At 54.8% G+C, this 18770-nt stretch overlaps 1 protein-coding gene across 12 annotated transcripts in view; it reads right to left on the bottom strand.

The window, feature by feature from the left end:
• The window catches only part of CACNA2D2 (calcium voltage-gated channel auxiliary subunit alpha2delta 2), a 117212-nt gene that overhangs the window by 30757 nt on the left and 67685 nt on the right, over window positions 1-18770 (bottom strand). For all 12 annotated transcript variants that reach the window (XM_040445462.1, XM_040445460.1, XM_040445459.1 and 9 more), the window contains exon 3: window positions 1665-1724. In XM_040445462.1, the coding sequence (XP_040301396.1) occupies window positions 1665-1724 (60 nt within the window). The remainder of the gene's footprint in view (window positions 1-1664; window positions 1725-18770) is intronic.

Raw genomic sequence — 18770 nt, forward strand, 5'->3', positions numbered from 1 at the left:
TTTTAAAAAAAAAATTTTTTTTTTTAACGTTTATTTATTTTTGAGACAGAGAGAGACAGAGCATGAACGGGGGAGGGTCAGAGAGAGGGAGACACAGAATCTGAAACAGGCTCCAGGCTCTGAGCTGTCAGCACAGAGCCCGACGCGGGGCTCGAGCTCACGGACCATGAGATCATGACCTGAGCCAAAGTCGGCCGCTTAACTGACTGAGCCACCCAGGCGCCCCTACCATGTATATTTCTGATCAAGGGGCTGAGGTGGCACGGGGACCCGTGGGTCCTGTGGGGTGGTGGTGTTGGAAAGGGAGGGAGAGATGGGCCAGTCCTGAGCTCCTGGGGTGGTGGGATCAGTCCAAGGAGTCATCAGCTCATTTATGTGTTCACTGTAAAAAATCATCTGTTACTTCCAACCCCACATGAGCTCCCTAAGGGTAGCAGCCAATACCCACCAGGCAGCAAAGGAAGAATGCCATGGTGTGGGCAAGGCTCAGGGTGGCCTGGAGAGATGGGGACCAGGGAGGAGGACAGACAGGTTGAGGGGGCCTGGATCATAGACATGAACCCCCTGGTATCTGGCAGCCCAGCTGTGAATCTCTGCCATCAACAGGTATGTCAGGCCGGTCTAACCACCCTGTGCCTCAGTGGTCTCATCAGTTTAAGTAGGGATAATAATCCACCTGTCCCCCAGAAGTGGCAGGCCCAGAGCTGCAGTGGCAAGGGCCTACCCGCCCCTTATTGGTCCCTGGGTCCCAGCAGGCAGCTCTTGGTGCCTCTTCCAGTGTTTGGCAGAGACCACCAGGAGGCATGGCTCAGAGGTCTGAGCAGCTGTGGAGGACACATGAGCACCACCAACTGGCTTGGTCCCTGAGCGTTCCATCATCCCTGGCATGGGAGGTTCCTTGAGTTTGGGAGGAACCCTGCCTCAGTCTACCTTCTGGCTTACTGTGACCCTCTGAGATGCTGGCTTCACAGTAATGGTGCCGGTATATCCAGCCTCAGTCCAAATCACACACAGCTGCCTGAATTTGTGAGGGTTACCTGGGTTTGAAACTGGGGGGCAGTGAGGCTTCCCTTCCCTCCTCCACATTCTGGGCCCTTCCACCCTCAAGAAGAGACCTATCACCAGCTTCTCACCCCTCCACTCCTTCGGCACCTGGGCTCCTTCTGAGCTCTCCTGGTGGAAGAAGGGGCTTTTGTGGCTGTGACAGCCTAGTCCCCTATCCTAGGCTCATGGCCTCCTGGAAGACAGGGAACTCTGTCCCCTTCCCGCAGTGACTCTTCCAAGTCAGCGTATTAAAGTCTAAAAAGTCCTGGAGTCAAGGGACTTCTTTGCCCTAGGTTCTCTCCAGAGTCTGGGCACATCCTTAACCACCAAGGTTAACACCAACTTTGGGGAGCATCACTTTAGAGCAGCATGTCTGCCCGCGGGGGACTCCATAGCTCCTCTGGGGTGGAGTGAGAGGTTCATAGCTGCACCCTCTCTCCCAGCACCAAGGGGAGCCTCAAATGTTTGCTGAATGCTGGACAAAGGTTCCAGGCTCTACTCCACAGAGCTCTCAGTGCCCCTCCAGTGTTTCTGGGCAGCGCCCCCTCCCCCATATTCACATCTGTCCTTGCTGGAGGTGGGCAGGTTGTAGGGGCTGGGGAGGGCACTGCAGTTCTTACCTTGATGTTGTCCTGCCAGCGGTGGGCTTTCTGGAAGTTCTCTGCAGCGTCGGCCAATCTCTGAGGAACAGAGCACAGGGAGGTCAGAGGCTGAGGAAGACTCATGCCCAGCCCAAGCCTTCTCCATCCCTAGTACTCCCTGGGTCCAGGCTGGCTCACGGACTCCCTTGTCCCATCCTGCCAGACCCTCAGAGATTCCTTGGCCCCAGACCTTCTTCAGCTTGCTGAGAAGGGGGCTCTTCCCCCACCCACAGCTGGGTTCACATAGGACAGGTGAAGCCTGCACAGTGACCTGAGTGGTATCTCCCTGTGACATCTCTATGAGACTCCCTGTACTTTAGCCCAGGCACATCTCCTGCCCACACGATGGCAGGGGGACCCCTGGGATGTAGTAGGCCTCAGGCCCTGGAGTCAAGCCCCACTGCCACTCTACCTCCAACAAACCAGTGTCACTCCAGTGCCAAGAGGAGGCCCTCCCTAGTCAAGGGTGAACTGCCACAAGTGACAGAGTGCCTTGCCGATGTGTCATTGTCCCCAGCTTGCTCAGGGCCCAACAGGAGGTACCCCTAGCACACCTCTGCCCACCCAGGCCCCCTACCACTGTCCCTGTCCTGGTTTCTTGAGCCCCTTCCCAGCAAGGCTCTCCAAGCCTTCTCTCCACACAAGCCTGGCCCACCCTTTGGGGCTGGTTCCTGCACTCTCCTCCATCATGGCCCCTGTGCCTGTGAGCACAGCTCTGTGTCCTTCTATCCCACACCCTGTTACCAACCACGCCTGGCACCAGACCATGCTGATGTGTGGAGATGTGGCAGGCCAGCCAGCCCTGTCGTCTCACAATTTAGAGGAGGAAACAGGCACAAAACTGGGTAGAACCAGAGCAGGAGTAGCTGAAGTGCTTCTAGGAAGCTTAGTGCTGTGGGAATTCGGGATGTCATAGAGGGCTTCCTGAAAGAGGCATTGGTACTCTGCCACCCTCAGGGCTTGAACCCTGGCTGCCCAGAGATTCTTATTTTGCACCTCCATGGATTCTGTCCCTCCAGGAACTCTTGGAGCTCCTGAAGATGGCCCTCTGGGGCCTCCTGTGGAGCTAAGTGCAGTGAAGTCCTGTTAATCATACTGACGACTGTTACAGTGAACTGGTCACTTACTGCATACCAAGCCTGCCACCAGGCTGGTGACACAGCATGTGTACCTGTCACTGCTCATGTCTTCCTCAGATGAGGATACCTGGGCAGGGAGACAATGAGAAACCTTTCCAAGGTCACATAGTCTGGGTCAGGCTGGGGCTCTGAGTTTGGCCTTCACAACCACATTGTCTTTTCTTTTTAGTTAAGAAAATGTTTATTATTTATTAAAAAAATTTTTTAATGTTAATTTATTTTTGAGACACAGAGAGACAGAGCATGAGTGGGGGAGGGGCAGAGAGAGAGGGAGACACAGAATCCAAAGCAGGTTCCAGGCTCTGAGCTGCCAGCACAGAGCCTGATGCAGGGCTCAAACTCACAAACAGTGAGATCATGACCTGAGCCAAAGTTGATGCTTAACTGAGCCACTCAGGTGCCCCTGAAAATGTTTATTTTTGAGAGAGAGACAGAGAGAGTGTGAGCGGGGGAGGGGCAGAGAGAGAGGAAGACACAGAAACCGAAGAGGCTCCAGGCTCTGAGCTGTCAGCACAGAGCCTGATGCTGGGGCTTGAACTCACGAACTATGAGTTTGTGACCTGAGCTGAAGTCGACTGTTAACCAACCGAACCACCCAGGCGCCCCTCAGCCACGTTTGTGTTACCCAGCCCATGACCAAGGTCTGAAGGTACATTCCACGATGCCCAGTGAGGAGCAGGGCAACTCTTGTAGAGTAGGGGCTGTGCTTTTCCATCCCTGCCCCATTCCATCCTATGGGTGGAGCAGTGGGGTCCTGCCTCCTGGCCTCCAGCGCTTACTCAGAAGGCCCTGGTCTCTTGGTATTTAGGACACATACCCCCTGTCCATTGGTCCAGGCCTGGTGTGGCACGTGGACCTCAGTGGGGGAGATTCTAACAAAGCCTGCCAGCTGCTCATGATGGGGAAATGGGGATCAGGACCCAGGAGACCAGTTTTCCTCCCTCCCAGCATGTAACAGTTGTGGTGGTGGGGTACGGCCTGCAGAGCTGTGGCCTCTGTTGTCTGGGGCAGGATGCCTCCTCTGGCAGGATGGGCTGACCAGCGCCATCCTTACTCCCACTGGGCCTAGCTCCCCCTCTTCCTCCAGCCAAGAGCACTGGATGCTAGGAAGACTATTAGGCTGGGGGTCTTGGGGACAGGGTAGGGAAGTCCCTCTTGAAGTCAAACCCCCTCACTTTATAATGCTGAGCCCTTCCTGGACTCTGATCCCCTCTCTTGCTACCCAACCTGTCTTCTTTGTAGGCTCCATCCTCTGCCCACCTGCTTTGCGGTGCCTGCTTGGGGGGCCCCTACCCCCCTCACCCAGCTTCAGGGACCACAGGTCTCTACTCCTAGATACCTTCCATATCTTGCTTCCAATCCTGACCCCCTCTAAGGTCCTGAACACCTTCCTAGGGTGACCCTCAGGCCCACTAAGCTCATACCATCTCCTCTCGGAATGAGCCCATCCGTCTTGGAATCCCTGCTGCCTATATCTCATCTGTGCTATCACTCAAACCGCCTACTGTTCGTCTCCAGCCCAGGCTCTGTCCCTCCCTCAGGCTCTTGTGTCCTCTCTCGCCCTTTGTCATCTATTCTCCAAATGTGGATCTCATCCTGAGGCTACCTCCTGCCCTGAAGCACTTTAGCAGCTTCCCATGGCTCTGCATATAAAAGGCAAGTCTTTCTTGCCTTCCCGAGGGGTGCACTTGCGCTCACTTCCATCCTGGGGCCTCTTCTCAGCCTAAACAACAAACGCCTCTACCCTGACCCCAACTCCCAGGATGGGTGAGGCCCCTGATTCACAATCCTGCCATGTTCTTTTGTAGAGGACATTACTGTGTGACACACATGACACAACACTTGTTATTACTGTTAACTGAGCATCTACTAGGGTGCAAGCTTAGCACCTGGCCTGGATGAGAGGGTATGAGGCCTAGGGACGGCCCCTGGGGCCACACCTTGAGGGGTGAGCCTTGGGCAATCACTTCACGGCCCTTTTCCTTACCCTGTGGCCTGTGACCTTCCCAGGGACCCCAGACCTTTCTTAGAGTGAAGGGCTCCACTGAGGCCACTGCCCTTCATGGGGGATGAGGCGAGCGCAGGGTGTGGGAATAACCAGAATCAGGCCTCTTGCCTCAGAAAAGCCACAGGGTTGATGGGGCTACAAACACCAAACTGCACCAGTTGAAGTCTCCAACTGGGCCACAGCCTTGAGGGGCTGTCCTCTCCTGCAGCCACCTTCCCTGCTGGCCAGGGGTGCCAGCTCCTTTACCCTCTCAGGGCTCAGCTCTGTCTCTGGGCTTCACAGGCCAGAGGAACATGGGGGCTGCAGGCCCTCTGGCTCCCTAGCTGAGCAGCCAAGGTGAGGGGGGCCTGGTGAGGGAGACCCAGGGTTGGGGGGTTGCCTAGCCCCTAGCTTCCTTGAATCCATGGAGTCCCATAGGCTCGAAGGCCCAGGTCAGCCCGCTGACTCGTGAATAACGGAGTTGCAAGAGCCACGGCGAAAGGATTACTTTTAATCCTCGGTAACGATCAAGCCATTATTATTTTTTCGGTGTTACAGATCAATCAGTCCATCCCCGGGCGCTGGACGTGTGGAAACTGCTAAACACACAGGCCTGGTGGTTCAGTAGGAAGGGCTGAGGCAGCAGAGGGCGGCTGGGGGGTGGGGGGGGTGGGGTGGGGGTGGGGAAGGGCGGACGGGGGGAGGATGGGGGCGGGGGGGGGCGTTGGACCAGCTCTGGCAGCTGGAGGTCCCATCAGGTTTGGGGGGAGAGGGGAGAGGGAAGAGGGCTAGGCCCACCCACTGGCATGCCTGCGGGGCTCCAAGCAGCCATCAGAACCTGACTCCCAGAGCCTTGGAGCCCTGGCCGAGGTTCAAATCCCGGCTTCCTTGCATAAGTGGCTTCCCTGCTGGCCCTTGATTTCTTGTCTGTAAATTGGAGGCGGGAACTGTACCCACTCAGAGGGTGGGTAGGTTCTTGGCAGCCCCCTTGCTCCAACCCCTAGAAGCTGCCCAGAGGGTCAAGTCCCCTGGGAGGTTTCTCTTGCTGGCTCCAAGCATGCAAGGCTCTTGCCCACCTTTGGGTCTTCCTCTGTTATCCACTCTTATTGTGTGAGACGTGCTCTACATCATCTCCATCAGCCCTATCAGACTGTGTCACCTCTCCTGGAAGTCTCCTTTTGCCTTCACCCAGTCCCTGGACTCCCCTCCCCTGTCAGGCACTCAGAGCCTCGTGCTCCCATCTCCACAGAGCCCACAGGAGTCAGCCCAGCTCAAGGCTGTCTGGGAGATGTACCTGTAGCCCAGCCCCACCCTGTCCTAAGGTTCATTCTCCTAGTGCATCCTTCCCACCTCTCCTGGGTCCTTATGACAAAAGGCTCTGAGTAGGCAGGGTGGGGAAGGAAACTGAGGCCCAGAGGTAAAGACAGAACTTACCAAGATCCCTGCAGGGCAGGGGCAGAAGTGGGCCCACAGATTGGTCCCACATCCAGGCTACTGCCTTCTGAGGGAGATATGCTCCATTCTCATCCCTCAGCCACCCACAGCCTTTGGTCTTCTGCTATTAGGCCCTTGCACATTCTAATTCCACCTTGTGCATCATCACGCAGACTCCTCAGGGGGTTCACTCCCTCACCATTGAGGTGTTAGTTTAGACCTCATTCTCCTAACCACTCCTTGACCCCTGCCAAGCCCCCATCTGTCCCCATCACACCTCATCTGCTTTCTTCCTTGAGTTCCAAGCTTGGTGAGGGCTGCATCTGGCAGCTGTTAAGTTTACAATAACCTGTCCGCTTGTGCACAGTAGGTGCACAATGAACGTCTGCTAACTCAAGACCAGAGTATCTCTGAACTTGGCTAGAGACCTGGGCTTGAGCCTGGCTCTGCCAGACAGCTGTGTGACCCCACATGTATGGTTCAACCTCTCCGAGCCACTTTTCCTCATCACATTGTGGAGGGTTAGGGCTGCCTATCAGGGTAATGCTGCTGCAAAGTTGCTGATGGTGGCTTGCCTGGCCCGAGATGTCCCCGTTGTGGCCAAGGCGTTGGATGGAACCATGGTGGGACTGCTGAGCAGGGCTGCTCACAGCCAAGTCCATCACAATAACAGCAGGCATTTCAGAGGCAATTAGCAGAGAGTTTCACTTAACAATCAATTTCTCTCAGCTCTGGAAACTATTCTTACAGGAAAAGGCAAAAAAGAGGAGGACTGGTGGTGTGCCGGGCTGGGGACAAAGCTCGCCTGAGGAGACACCTTCAAATTTCACTAAGTTAAACATCTTTCCATTGCCGCAGAGCCAATGGCCACAGATGAAGGGCCTGGAGTCATGGTGGGTGCTCCTCTGAGGCCAACAGCTGGAGGGTCCAGCCTCACTGCATGCTGGGAGGGGCAGGGCTTGGGTGAGACAGGGCTGGGGCCTCAGGCTTCTCTCTCCTCTTTCAGGGCCCACTCCTCCCCCAATTTGGGTGTGCCCCCCCCCCTGCTTCTCCAGGGCATTCCTCTCACCCCAGTGTTGGCCTAGCCTGAAAGGGTCTGGGGAGCCACTGCCTATCAAACAGGATTTGTTTCATGCAGCCCAGAGGGAAAGATTGTATGAGGTGTTTGGTCTTAATTAGTTAGAGCTACTCCCTCTTCCAAGAGGATACAAGAGGCTTAGGATAAAAGGCCCTGAACCCATGGGGAGCGGGATATTAAGATCTGGGCCACTGAGGGCTGAGCCCGGCAGAAACTGTGATGGTTGGGGGTGGGGGGGCTTTGAGATGGAGGCTGGGGGCAGCAAAGTCCTAGCACCAAGTAGATGCCCTGGAAACACTGCCAGAGGGTTGCAAGGAAGGTAATGGTGATAGATGACACTAGACATGACCCCTGGCACCTACCTTGGGCCAGGGCTTCACTGACTGTGCAGTTAATCCAATGACAGGTGGAAAACTGGGCCTCTTCTTCACCCTCCCCATTCCATCCCTGGCAAGACACCGGAGAGGTGGATTCTTCTGTTCCCCTGCCTTTTACAGGTGAGGGCACTGAGGCTCAGAGCATTAGTGCCACTACCCCAGACCCCTGGTGAGGAAGTGGTAGAGGGGGCGTCAACCCACATCTATAAGCAGCATTGGACAGTGAGAACCTCAGGGAAGGACCAGGCCTGGCCCATGAAGGCTGCTGCTTGGGCTGTTCCCCCCGCCCCCTCGCCTCCAAGAGTGATTCCTTTGTCCTTTCCTCAGGAGAGTGGATCAGTAACTGGCCTCCCAGATGCTGCTCTGAGCCCACCCTCCAACCTTGGAGTCGCTGGGCCCAGACCCCAGGAGGGCGTAAGGACCAGGGTGTCCAACAGCCCCTGCTCAGCCCAGCACTGCCACCTCTGCCACCCTGCTTCCCTCCCTGCCTGTGGGCCCTGTATTAGCTCTGTATTGTGCACTGATAGATACTAAATACAGATTTCCAATTTCCAGAGCTGTTATGGTCTAATGAGTAAATAATATACATATTTAAAACTGTCTAAAAACATATCTGCATAATTAAAATATCTGCATAATAATGAAGCAAGATGCAGCCTAGCAAGGAGGAGCCTGAGCCCCAGGGCTGACAATAGGGGTAGATGTGCAGGTGGGGTTGGGGTTCATGGCCCTGTGGGTCTCTTCCTTCCTGCTACCTTGGCCTGAGTGGGCCTTTGTCCTTCTGTCTACCATCTGCTCCAAGTGGGCACATCCACAGTCAGGAACCAGGAGACCCCAACCTGGCCCCATCCTTGCGCAACTTGTGGCTTAGGGGAGGCGCACATGTGGACGGACAGTGCCTGCTGCCTGAGTTGACGGCTGCCTCAATGACTCTTTGACTGCCACCATATGCAGCACGTGATGTGCTCAGGGCTTTATAGACACAGCCTCACTCACCACGACATTCCAAGGGCAGGTTCTGTTCTGATCCCCCATTTTTCTGGGTTCTGAGGGGTGGAGAGAAGCACACCAGCCTGGGCAGAGCAGGCTGCCCAGGGTCCATGACTTAACAGACAGCAGTCGATTGGAAGCAGTTGCCTTCCTGTCAAGTGTACCGAGGACACTAGTGATCCCTGGGCAGGACCACACTTGGCCTTGACTTCCCATCCTCTCTACACCTTCCCTCCCAAGTCCCTCCTTCTGTGTCTCCTGCATCTGTCCACACTGGACACACCTGGCTCCTCTCCCATGACACATCTGACCTACCCTTTCTGTATTAACCAGACTTAACAGCTGAAAGATAAAAAACAACCACCAAAATAATGAAAAACAAACAAACACTCAAACCTCAGACCAAAACTCCAGCAACCAAAGCTGCAGGGAAAATGACAAACGCTCCTCCAAGCGAAGGGCGCCTCAGGGGAAAGCCGTCAGTTGAGGCCTGTGCTGTTGTTGGCAGCCAACGGGCCTCCTGACCTTTTCCCTCACCAGCTGCACACGTCCCCCATGAGTTGATAAAAAAAATTAGTAAAATGGATTTTTTTTCTTAAAAAAAAAAAAAAAAAGGTCAGAATACATGTACCAGGAAAAAACTCATTCAAGTTGTGTGTGGTTCCCCTGTGGAGGGGCACCCACCTCTCCACCCCCAGGCCTGGGCTTGCTGCTCTCTCTGGGCATCTTGGGCCTGGTTATCGATTTCCATGCCTCCTTGGTCCTGCCTGCAAGGGCAGCTTGTGTTTTAATTTCCCAGGAAAAAACAGGAAGAAGTGAGGGGTGGCTTCTGCTAAAAACCGAGATGGGGTTGGGGAACCTGGTGTCCCAGAGGCCTGAATTTCAGACCAGATAAGATTTTCTGGGACATCCTGGGTACCCAGGGAAGGTTGCTGTGTTGCATTTTGCCTGGGAGGATTTTTAAAAACCGGACATTAAAAAAATGTTTACTTATTTATTTTGAGGCAGGAGACGGGCAGAGAGAGAGGGAGAGAGAAAATCCCAAGCAGGCCCCATGCTCAGGGTGGAGCCTGACACGGGGCTCAATCTCACGACCATGAGATCACAACCTGAGCTGAAATCAAGAGTTGGATGCTTAACTGACTGAGCCACCCAGGTGCTCCCTAAACTGGACATTTTAACATCAGGAGTAAGAGGCCGTGTAGGAAGACTAAGAAGGAAAGGAGGTGATGTGGCACTTTGGTGAGGACATAAATTCTTCTGGCTTCACTGCTTTAGCTTTTTAAGGGAACTATAGTCAGTATCGAAGGAGTTGGGTCCAATGGATCACATGGCAGGATCCAAATGTGTCCACTGTGAACAGGGAAAGGGGCCTCTGTGGCTGGACAGAACACTCACAGGGGCCAGTATGAATTTACAGAGCAGCTGTCAGGAACTGGGGATGAAGCCCACCCTCAGGAAATTTCGGCTCTGGTGGTGGGCTGCTTCAGGAGGGGACGAATGTGGCCCTGGACAGCCTTGTGCTGAGGGCAATCGGATGGGCCTGGCTCTTGGGGCCCTGCCCTGGCCAGTCACTGCTGCTGCTCTTGGGTTCCCTGACAGGCACCTGTGAGAGTTTCCCTGATGAGGAATAAGCCGAGAGACCCAATGCACAGGTCAGAATTTGGGCTGTGGCCCCAGAGCCTAGCCATGGGCAAGCACCTTGCCCCCGAGGAGCTCATGCTGAGGGCTGGGCCATGTGGACTCCAAAGCTGAAGGGGCTCCTTCCAAGGTACTGACCCACTCAGCACAATCCCTCACGGGGCTCACATGGGTGAGAATCCACCAACCTAGCTGGCACCCCCTTAGCCTCCAGCATGAAACCTGCACATCTCCACAGGTGGATCAGTCCCTGGTGAGCCAGGTAGAATTTCTCATAAATTTTCCAGTTTTGTCAGGTTTCCTCCCTCTGAATGATGGTCCAGTGCAATTTGCCAACATTTGTTGTTTTTTTTTTTTTTAATGCCTTTAAAAACACTTGCAGAGAGCACCAGGTGAGGATGTCAGGCCCAGGGCTGTTGGCTACTCTCCGTTAGAGGAGATGGGAGACATGTCATTTATCAATGTGCACCACAGGACATGTCACTGACTCCTTTCCCTCATCAGGCCATGTTCTGGAGACAAGCATGTATGGGCGTGGGTGTTGTGTGCATGCCTGGGTGTAACAATGGCCCTACTACAGAAGCTGGGAGGCTGGAGCTCCTAAGGCTTGGTGGCTGGCCCAGTGCATTATTTGGGAATCATAACCTTCATCTCTTGGGACCTGTTTCTCACCTGTATAATGGGGACCAGAATCCTGCCTGGACCCTCCCAGGGCCTTGGGGATGGGGATGGAGAACAAGGTATGGACAGAGAGCAGGACTCTGAGCAGGATGCAGACTCACTCTGGGTATCGGAGATACAGCCCCAATTCCGACATTGCCCCTTCCCTCAGCTCATCACAGGGACCTCCCGACTGCTCCACCACAACTTGGATTCTCTCTTGGGCCTTCTGACCTTGGCTTGACCTGGCTTCATTTGAAGCTCATGCCAGTGGACTTTCCCTTCCCTCAGCACCACCTTTGTCCATTGGCCCCCCCGCATCCTGCCTGGCCTCCAGCCCAACTCCGTCTCAGGGAGGAGTCGAGGGCCCATTTGCCAACTACTCAACCAACTCTACCCAAGCTGGGCCATCCCTTGGAAGCTGCTCCTCTCCAAAGCCCCATACTCCCATCACCTCCCTTTTCTTCTGACCAGACCTTTCCAGAACCACCTCCAATCCAATTTCAGACTCCTACCCAAGCTGCTTAGCATAAGCTCATCCTCCCCAGGCTCCCACAACTTCAGGCCTCCCACAAAGTCCCATTGTCCCCTGCCCTTCCTGTTGTCACCCTTTACAGGGACTTGTGTGGCCTGGCCTTGCCAACCTTGTCACTCTCCCACCACAATGACCTTGAGCTCTGCTCTCTTGCCATGCTTAGGTTCCCTACCCTTGTTTGTGTTGTACCCTAGGCCTGGACTGCCCTTCCCTCCCTGTCTCCTTCACCTGCTGCTCCTCATCCTTTAGGGGTCACTGCTCATTCACCTCCTCCAGGCAGCCTGGTGCTCCTGACAGGCTGGTTTCCAGAATTCCCTGTGGTACTGCCATCACTCTTTTGTCTGATGCCCACCCCTCCCCCCATATGTGGTCTCTTAAGGGCAGGGACGTGAGTCATGGATGTGTGTGGTCCCAGTGCTGGGGGCAGGCTTCCACCTAGGTCAGTGGGGTTAGGGGTAGATCAGGAGGTGCCCTTAAGAGACCTGTTAGCTTAGAGGCCATGGATTTCTCTGGGGTGGGGAGCAGAGACCAGGCCAGAAGCAGCATTGATGACAGAGCACAGGGATTCCAGATGGGGCAGAGGTAAAGGCATGGGCAGAATGAGGCTGAGTACAAGCCCCACTGGGCACCCCGTGCAGAGGGGTCAAGGGGTTGCCTCAGGGGTATGAACTGAAGGTGTCTGCTTTCCGGGACCCTGGTCTCACTCTGGAACTCGTGAGAATGTCATCCACCAGTCTCATCCCAAGTCTGTGATGGCATGGTTTGGAAACAAAAGCCACTGAGGCCTTGCCAGAGTGAGAGGCTGGGTGGTGGTGGTGACGGGCCGCTCATCTGGCCACATCAGTCAGGAGTTGGTCCCCCTGCTCTGGCCCCAGAACAGTGCATTCTCCTGACATGTTCCAACACCCTCCTCCAGGAAGCCTTCTTAGATGTCTTTACGCCCCACCACGGCTCAGGGACAGGACATGGGAGGGTAGTGGTTCCAGTGGGAAGAGGTTGATATGACCTTCCCTCTTTCATGTCAATAAATGTTTATTAAGCACCTACTGTGCACCTTCTCTCTTTCATGTCAGTAATTGTTTATTAAGCACCTACCTGTGCTAGGCTAGGTCAGCGGGCAGTACAGATGTAGCCCTGCTCTCATGCAGTGTGCCGTCCATAAGTTCTTCTTTATATCCCACCTATCTTCCCACTGTAATTCAGTCCCACTGTCCTGAACACAGAACTTGGTAGAGGCCTCTATGGTAGAGGTAGTTTCATGGGCTAGCAACTTCACTGGCAGAATTAAGGGGTGCGAGGAGACCTCTTTCCATGTAAAAGCTGAGCCTGAGCGCCCGCCACCAACAAGAACAGAGGAGCCTGAGCCCCTGCCTGTGAGGACAGCAGAGCCCAAGCCCCCATCCAGCCACCATGCTCCCTTCCCATGATGTTATTTTTATACTTTTTCCTAAAACACAGTCTGAACGGGCCCTTCTCGACTCTATTAACATTAGGAATCTAATCAGTAATCAGGCAGCTCATAATTTTCTGATTAGCTCTGATTAGGCCCAACCTTGGGGGGAGAGAGAGTGGGACAGTGAGAAGGGAGGTGGGGCCAGTGGGGCACCAGGATATGCCTGAGGTGGCACTGGCTGGGCTAGGGGTGGAGGGCAGAGGGAAAGAGCCTCTTGCCCTACTGTCCTTTGTCCTGGAAAAGGGTATACGGTGGAATCTTGGGTTGCACTGGGTCGGAAAGGTTGCAGGGGTCAGAGAGCAGGGCAGTAGGAAAGGGGCCCCTGGCCCACCCTGCAGCAGGGACCCCAGAGAAAGTTGGGCCTGGACTTTCAGAACCATGGACAGAGGCAGGTGGGCTTGGCAGGGTGGCCCAAAGGGCCGGATTTGGGCATCTATGTGGGTCCTACCCTGCCTAGGGTCCCCTGGGGTTACATCCCAGTAATGATCCCAGGAGTTGCCTTGAGTGATGGTGACAGTGACAGGATGGGCATGCTCAGAGGGCTGCAATGTGTGACCTTCACATGGAGAACTGGCCCTGGCCACTGCTGCTGAGCACACCATAGGTAAAGCTTGATGATCATCACTTTCAGTGTAAAGACAGTGAGGCTGAGGGTCTTACTGTACAGTGGGGAAGCCAAGGCCTGGAGGGACCACCTAGGTGATGGTGCCAGTTAGGGACCAAGCCTGGGTGTGTACTGAGGCATCCCTGGTCAGCCAATCCTTTCTTCTGCCTGAGATCTGTTTGTCACTGGATGGAACCATGGTGCTGGCCAAACCAGACCTCCTAGACCTGAATAGAACCGGACCTCTGGCCTGTCCCTGGTCTTTGCTGACCATGAAGTCTCCCCACTTCCCACCCCGCTACCATCCACTGGCCTTCCCCATAGGCCCAAGACTCTTCTGAGCCACATCCTGGAGCCCCAGTCAGGTCACAGTCAGAGTGGTCCTGCCTTTGCCCCTGGTCTGGAACACCTCTTGTTGGACACAACCATCCAGGTGACCTCTGATGAAATGCATGAGCCCCGCTGAAGGAGCCATGCACAGCTAATGCCATGCAAATTGGTACGGAGGCAATCAGCCTGACTCTACAAGCTGCCCCACCGGCCGCAGGCTGGCTCATTGTCTTTTCTGTCAATTTGCATCTCATTACCCAGAAGGCTGTGTTCGCTAGAGGTTAAAAGAAAAAGAGAATCAAGCCTCTCTGCATCCTGCCTCCAGCTAGGGCACAGTCTACATGTGAGATAGGGCTGCCTGGTGGATTGCCCCATGAGGCTCCCTGTCCACTCCACAGGGAGCCTGCCAGCCCTACCACTGCCATCACCACCACAATTACCCCTGCTGCCACCAGAGTGTTACTCCCACCACCACCATCACTGCTACCTCCATCATCACTACTGATCCCCACTTAACCACTGCCAACATGGTTTCATCACTCCTACCACTGTTACCCCATCTCTACTGCCAATGTTTTCATCAGCTGGCACCACCACCACCGTCACTCCCATCATGACTGCCAAAGTTCTTCCCATCACCAATCACCACCACCATCACTACCTTCATCTCCATCATCATAGGCACCAACACCATCACTGTCACCTCCACCATTACCTCCATTGCCGCCGCCACCACCACCACCACCACCACCACCACCACCTCCACCACCACCTTCACTACTGTAACCATCATCCCACGGGAGCACCTCTGCTAGCACCTCACATTGCCTCATGATCACCACCTGCCCCACCACCTCTACATCCCTCAGGGAAGTCTGGTGAACAGGCAGAGACTACTAACTCTTTACCTTTCTCTGCCCATCACCCTCTAGCATCATGGGAAAGTTAGAGAACCTGTAAACAAATGATCCAGTGATCAGAGACCTCATAAATCAACCACTTGAACTCTGGTGCTTATAACTGGGTGTCATAGAAAGGAAGCCTGCAAGGCCAGGGGGCAGGGTAAAGATGCTTGCTTCTCTGACAGAGCCCCTGGAAGACTGGGGCCTCATTTACTCCCCTGGTCAGTGGCCACCACATCCCGAAGGGCAGAGCCAGGAGCTGTGTGTGTGACATGGTGACTGACTCCTTCTCTGAACCTTGGTTGCCTCATCTCTAAAATGGGGCTTCTAATAGTCTGGACCTCATAAGGCTGTGTGAGATGAGTGTAGACCATGAGAGAATACTGAGAATTCTGGAAGGTCACATAAAACCTGTGGGCAAGGAGTGTAGTTAGATCAGGTTGGGAGGGCTTCTGGGAAGAGGGAACAGCTGACCAAACTTGAGACAAGGTCAGATGGATGGAAGAAGGGAGGAACCTGAGCAGGGCCAAGTTGTGGAGGTGGGAATGAGTGGGCTTCTCTGTGGGGAGAGGACAGTCAAGACCAGGGCAGCTGATGAAGCCTTTGCTCCTCCTGAGCCTCCCTCCATCCAAGGGTGTTTGTGGTCACAGTGTGGCTGAGCTTCTTTCCTCAAGGACACCATGATTTGCACCTTTCTTCATACACATAATCCCTCTAAGCCCCACGGAGCTCGATCACTATTCCCATTCTACTGACAAGAGTGCCAAGGTGGAGAGATGAGCCTAAACTAAGACAAAATAGGGGGTTCCTGCAGAGGCTACCCAGAAGAGTAGGAATCAGAGCCAGATCTTTCTATTCCAGCCATCATTCTGCTGGATGTGGATGCCTGAGACTCGACCTCATCACTGCCTACTAGCTTCGGTGGCAGCAGCATGGGCACTACCTGGGACACAAAGCTGGGCCCTGGCAGGCCCTGGGGGCAATACTGGGGGCCTGGGAAGAGCTGACAGGCAGACAAAGGCCTGGAGGTGGAGGGTGGGGTGGTGGGCACAGCCTGCTGCCAGGTGGAAACGCCCAGGGTAAAAGCTGCTCTGAATACTGACTGCATCCCACTGCTGCAATCAGCCTCGACACTTGGTTATTATGAGGAGTAAAGGCGGCCGGCGGGACAGCTGGAGCCTTGGCGACAACATTTAAGGCGTTTGTCAGAGCCATGGGACACGGGCTGCCAGGCGCTAATGGCTTCTGCTTGCTGCTGCCAAGCGAGACGAGGGCGGGCAGGCGGAGGCGGCCTTGCTCCTGCTCGGGCCCCATGCCCACCTCATGCTATGCGGCTGCTCCACGACAGGTAGGGCCCACCTGGGCCTTCCAGATGCCTAGCAACGGCCAGAGAGCGACGGCACCAGCTGGGGAGGGTGGGATTTGCGGCCATGCAGCACATGCTGGCATGTTTGGGAGGTTATCTTTCTCACCTCCATTCAGGCTCTAGCCCCTCTCCCCTGGGATGAGGGTCTGGGAGTTTGTTCTCTATCATGCCTTCTCCCAGGAAAGGGACGCTCAACCCCAGCTGGCTAAGGCCACTCAGCCCCTGATCTCCTCAGCACTTCAGGTTGGACTTTATGTGGGAGGGGTGCCTGTAGTGATGGACCCACGGTGGACTCAGATCCATCATGACTGGGTGATTTCAGCTCTCCTGGCCCCAGTTCTCTTTCTTGTGAAATGGGAAAATGGCACCATCCACCCAGGGAGCCTGCATTAGTGAGAAAACAGGGGAATGATGAAGTGCTGGTTACATGGAACCCAATGGCACTTGGATGTATTAGGAAGGGCTGATCTCCCAGTCAGATGTCACCTGGGAGTGGGGGAGTGTGGCCCCCAGGGCTGCCTAAAGAAGAGGACAGCCCCTGGAGGAAGGGCCAGAGCCAACTGCAGAGAATGGCCAGGGGTTTTCCAGGGAGGAGAAACCCATGGCCAGGCGATCAGGTGGGGCTCTGAGTAAAAATGTTCCTGAAATACACAGGTCCAGCAAGGAATTCCTGTGCCTGGAAGTGCATGTGCAGGACCTGGCTCAAGCACTGTCTGTGCTTCACACAGACTGATCACTCCTTGTGCCCCAGCACTGTCCCTTATTCCCTAGAGCAGTCCCTACAAAGCAGGTCCCATTCCTACCCCATTCTGCAGATGAGGAAACTGAGGCTCAGATGTGATTGCTCGGTTTGTCTGCAGTCATAGCCCTCTGAGGGCAGGGTGGGGTTTGTTCCTGAGGCCAGGTAATTAAATCCCTTTCCTCCACTCACTGATTCATCCATGAGACACCCTGAGCCCCCTCTGAGACCCTGAGCCCCCTCTGATGAGGAAGTGGGTCTTTGGCTGGCTATGAATCAGAGAGCATGGGATGGAGGAACACCAGGGTGTTAGGAGAGGGATCCAGGCTTCAGGAGAAGACGTGGATGGGCCTGAGCTCAGCCTCAGCTTTAATGGATGCCCTTGCACTTGTCATCCTGGATAGCCCCAGGTTCTTACTCCACCCCCCCGCCCCAACCCTGGTTAAAGCTGGAGGAGGCAAGAGGAGTCCCTTAAGAAGGTGAGGAGTTGTGGGGGTGCTTGGGTGGCTCAGTTGGTTGAGCGTCCGACTCTTGGTTTCAGCTTGGGTCATGATCTCATGGTTCGTGGGTTCAAGCCCCGTGTTGGGCTCCGCGCTGACAGCATGGAGCCTGCCTGGGATTCTCTTTCTCCCTCTCTCTCTCTCCCTCTTCTCTGCTCTGTTTCTCAAAATAAACTTTTTTTAAAAAAAGGTGGGGAGTTGTGTGCCTTCCCAAGGTCACCCCGTGAGCTCTGACCCCCAGGAGCCCTCCTTCTGTAGTCAGCCTCCAGCACTGCTGCCACCCTCAGCCTGGGACCTTCATGGCATCAGAGCTGGGGCTGGGGTGCTGCTATGGGTTTGTATTCATCAGCGTTGAGCCTAGTGACCCTCTGTGGGCAGCTGTGCTCAGCTCTGCCTAGATTGGAGACTGCTGCCTGAGATAAGGGGCAGAAGGTCAGGGCCAGGCCCAGCCCCTAGAGAGACAGACTTCAAATCTTAGGCTGGCTAGCTAGGCCCCAGGGTCATTCTTCCACACTCATCAAGGAAGAACCCTCCATGAGCTATCCTCACCCCATTTCACAGGTGGAAAAACCAAAGCTCACAAAGAGGTGGGCCTCCCCCAGGGGTGAAAAGCATAGAACTTGCTCACTGCCTTCGGATCTGCTTCCCTTTCCTAAACTCACAGTGGTGGGTGTCTTTGGAGCAGGGAGGGTTTTTGTGCCCTAGTGCCAGTCTAGTCTCAGCCCACCAAGGTATTCAAGGACTCCGTCTGCAGGATTTCCAGCTCACTGCTCATCCAAAGGGTTGGGCCATGGCCATGAGGGCTTTCCCTCCCCAAACACTCTGGAGTCTTATGTTGCTCCCCTGCCTCCAGAGGCCCCCCTCCATGGAACTCCCTCACAGGAGAGTAAGTGGGACTCCTGTGACGAGGGCTTCTTAAGCTTTCACTGAAGGAAGTCTGCCAAGGAGGAGCATGGTAGGGGCTTTCTGTCTTTAGTAGGGGTGGGCAATGAGGCCTCTTCCAGCTGATTTTATGGTCAGCAGCTTTGTAACTGGGGGTGGAAGGTTTGGAGTTGGAGGAGGATGTGTGTCCAAGTTCATTCAAATATATATATATACACACACACACACACACACACATGCATGTGAGTATGGGAACACAGGTGCAGACATAAGAAATCATCTGTATGTGAACACATGCACATGTGAGTATAGGAACATGTGTATACATGCATGCATGCCAACATGTGCTCAGGCACATTCACACAAGGCAGATGAGTTCATGTTCTGGACTCCCTTCCCAAGGCACAGGTGAGGCTGGGCTGCTTCCTGCTGTGGCTGGGTGTGGGGTGAATCACTGAACCTGTGGCT

This window comes from Herpailurus yagouaroundi, unplaced genomic scaffold (genome assembly GCF_014898765.1).
Source record: "Herpailurus yagouaroundi ecotype Mexico unplaced genomic scaffold, PumYag 193, whole genome shotgun sequence".
Taxonomy (NCBI): Eukaryota; Metazoa; Chordata; class Mammalia; order Carnivora; family Felidae; genus Herpailurus; species Herpailurus yagouaroundi.